Consider the following 2,893-nt stretch of genomic DNA (forward strand, 5'->3'; position numbering starts at 1 on the left):
AGAAGTACTTGAAGAAATAATACCTGAAATTCAAATCGAATCTCCGTATCCAAAAACTATACCTCTGATGTCATCAAAAGAAATGTTAAACTTGCGAAAAGAAAAATGTGTTCTAAGATACCATGTACCTAGTCGAGACAAAAATCCAGAAGGGTATGCACATCATTTGCTCTTCATGTTTTATCCTTTTCGCCAGGAAGCAGAATTATTAAGTGAAAACTCGGGTACTTACACAGAGAAATTATTGGAAAACGGTGTATTAGAAATTAAAATTACAAATAAAAGAATATGCGAACCATTCAGTGAACTTGTTGAAGAAGCCATGATAAATTTACACACGAATGTAAATAATCTTGATTCCTTTGCCGAACAAGAAAACGACGATGTTTCCGATGAGATAAGTAATATAAATAACCATAGCGATGACGAAGTTCAAAAATGAGACTAATAACGTACCAATTATTTGCAACACCTCAAATGTCACTGAATCTGGAAGTTCTAAATGATTGGGTTAGAAATTACATAAAAAGCTTGGCATGTAAGGCACATCATAAAGTTGAGCCGATTCACATCTTTCTAACAGGAAGTGTAGGTTGTGGAAAGTCCTACTTGATAACAACAATTTCTGACATGCTAAAAAAAGCACTTTCTTATCGTGCAGGGAACTTAGAAAAGAATAAAATTCTCATTTTAGCGCCCACTGGTGTTGCTGCCATCAATGTAGAGGGAAATACAATACATTCAGCCTTAGGTATACCAGTTGATAGAAGTTTTACTAAAAACATTTCTAAGTTGAGTGATAAAAAGAGATGCATGCTGCGAAATAGGCTTTCAGAGCTAAGCATTATCGTAATAGACGAAATCTCAACGGTTTCAAACAAGCTATTTTTGCATATTCACCAACAGCTAACTGAGATATTTGGATGCTCAGATGATATTCCATTTGCAGGAATATCTGTTATAGCATGTGGGGATTTCTATCAACTTCCACCAATTCAAGCAAGACCAATTTATGCAGACTACAAAGATGTACTGTTAAATCTTTTGCATTGCTGGAAATATTTTAAGATTGCTGAACTGACGGAAGTTATGAGACAGCGTGGTGATCAATGTTCAATTGAATTATTAAACAATATCAGAGTAGGGAAATTAGAAACGCGACACGAAGATGTACTGAAATCTAAATTTATTTTGCAAAATGACCCGAACTACCCCAAAGATGTGATTCATATCTTTGCTGAAAACCAACCTGCCTCTGAACACAACAAAAATATGCTAAACAGCATAGCATTGGATGAAATAAATATCGAGGCCATTGACAAAATTCCAGAAAATAATCCTGTGTCAATGGTGCAAAAACTCTATAGCCGCAGTCAAATGGAGACAGGTGGACTAGCTCAAAACCTTCTTTTAAAACTTAACGCGTTAGTTATGTTGACAACAAATATTGATATATCAGAAAAACTTATTACCGGACAGATTGGGACTATTCATCGTATAAAAACCGATGGATTAGGAAAAGTAACAAAAATATATTTGAAAATGAAAGACAAAAGTACAGGAGTTAAAGCTATGAGAACAGATCCATATGCTATGCAAGAAAATGTTATTTCATTAAGTAGGATTGAAAAGAAAATCAAATTTAATAAACATAATCTAGCTGCACTAACAATAAAACGAATGCAATTCCCACTAATGTCATGGACTTGTACTGTTCACAAGGTTCATGGAAAAACGTTTAAAAAAATTGTTGTTTGTTTTGATTTAATAAGGCAACGAGCCTTTCACTCAGGACAAATCTATGTCGCATTAAGTCGAGTCACAAGTTTAGAAGGTTTATACCTAACGGGGACATTTTCCAGATCAGCTATTAAATCAGACACACGAGCAACCAAGCAATACAATTATATGCGAGCACACTCAAAATTGACATTAAAAGATACTGGCGTAATTAGTGGAAATTCTATAATAGTAACTTTGCTTAATACAAGATCCTACAACAAACATAAAAACGATATTAAGTCCGACCGCGTTTTAATGGAAAGTGATTTATTATGCCTAACGGAAACTCAGATACCATTGAACTCACATTGCGACTCAAAACTAGATTACTTTACTTTAATTCCAAACAACAATGTGGACAAATTTTCTAGTCTTTTAGTTGGTCATAATGAAACTATAGAATTTTTTAATATTGTAAAAATTCCTGGTGCAATATTTTTTAGAATGACAAAAAGAACGTTTCACGAAAACGCTATTAATGTTCTGGTTCTATATCGTAAAAATTCCCTCAATAGAGATGACTCATTATACCTTATTCAACATTTTTTGGGAAATGAAACTGTTGATATTATACTCGGAGATTTTAATGTGAATGCATTTAGCGGCGAAAACTATTTCCATGATTTTCCTACTGGATATAAACAAGTTGCAACCTCTCCAACTCATATATCAGGTTCACTTATTGACCATGTCTATATCCGTGAGAATGTTTTAAACACTTTTAATGTAGAGACCTTCGTTAAAACTGTCTATTTCAGTGATCACGATGCAATCAGGATTAAACTCTCTCTCTGATTTAGAAAAAACAACCTATGGAACATAAAATCTTTACAGACGACTTCAAACAACTTTTTCCTTCGTGTTTTTAACCTCCTTTATTTTTATTTGCATTTTAGACTTTTAAATTAAGTGTCTTCGATCGCAACGCATATAAATTCTTTCCAACATTTTTGCTAAAGGGCGGAAATCTTCAAGCCGCAGGGCTTCTTGTTTTTTTTCCTGCGGATTGTGTGAGAAATGAAAAAATTAAATATTGAACGGTACGTTGCGTTCTCGTTCGCACGTCAATTCTACCAACTGAGATATAAGGATGTTTGATGGATCAGTTGGC

The 2,893-nt window shown here is 33.9% G+C and overlaps 1 protein-coding gene across 1 annotated transcript; it reads left to right on the forward strand.

Moving 5' to 3' along the window:
* The first annotated feature begins 477 nt into the window (after positions 1-477).
* Positions 478-2,230, forward strand: LOC130612916 (uncharacterized). Its single transcript, XM_057434249.1, has 2 exons — positions 478-2,044; positions 2,226-2,230. Exons 1-2 carry the CDS (start codon positions 478-480, stop codon positions 2,228-2,230), a joined length of 1,572 nt encoding a protein of 523 aa, XP_057290232.1.
* Positions 2,231-2,893: the final 663 nt, after the last annotated feature.

The sequence above is a fragment of the Hydractinia symbiolongicarpus genome, chromosome 10 (assembly GCF_029227915.1).
Source record: "Hydractinia symbiolongicarpus strain clone_291-10 chromosome 10, HSymV2.1, whole genome shotgun sequence".
NCBI classification, from domain to species: domain Eukaryota; kingdom Metazoa; phylum Cnidaria; class Hydrozoa; order Anthoathecata; family Hydractiniidae; genus Hydractinia; species Hydractinia symbiolongicarpus.

Coding starts and splice junctions, on each gene's coding strand:
- LOC130612916 (XM_057434249.1), top strand. CDS start 478: ATGTCACTGAATCTGGAAGTTCTAAATGATTGGGTTAGAAATTACATA.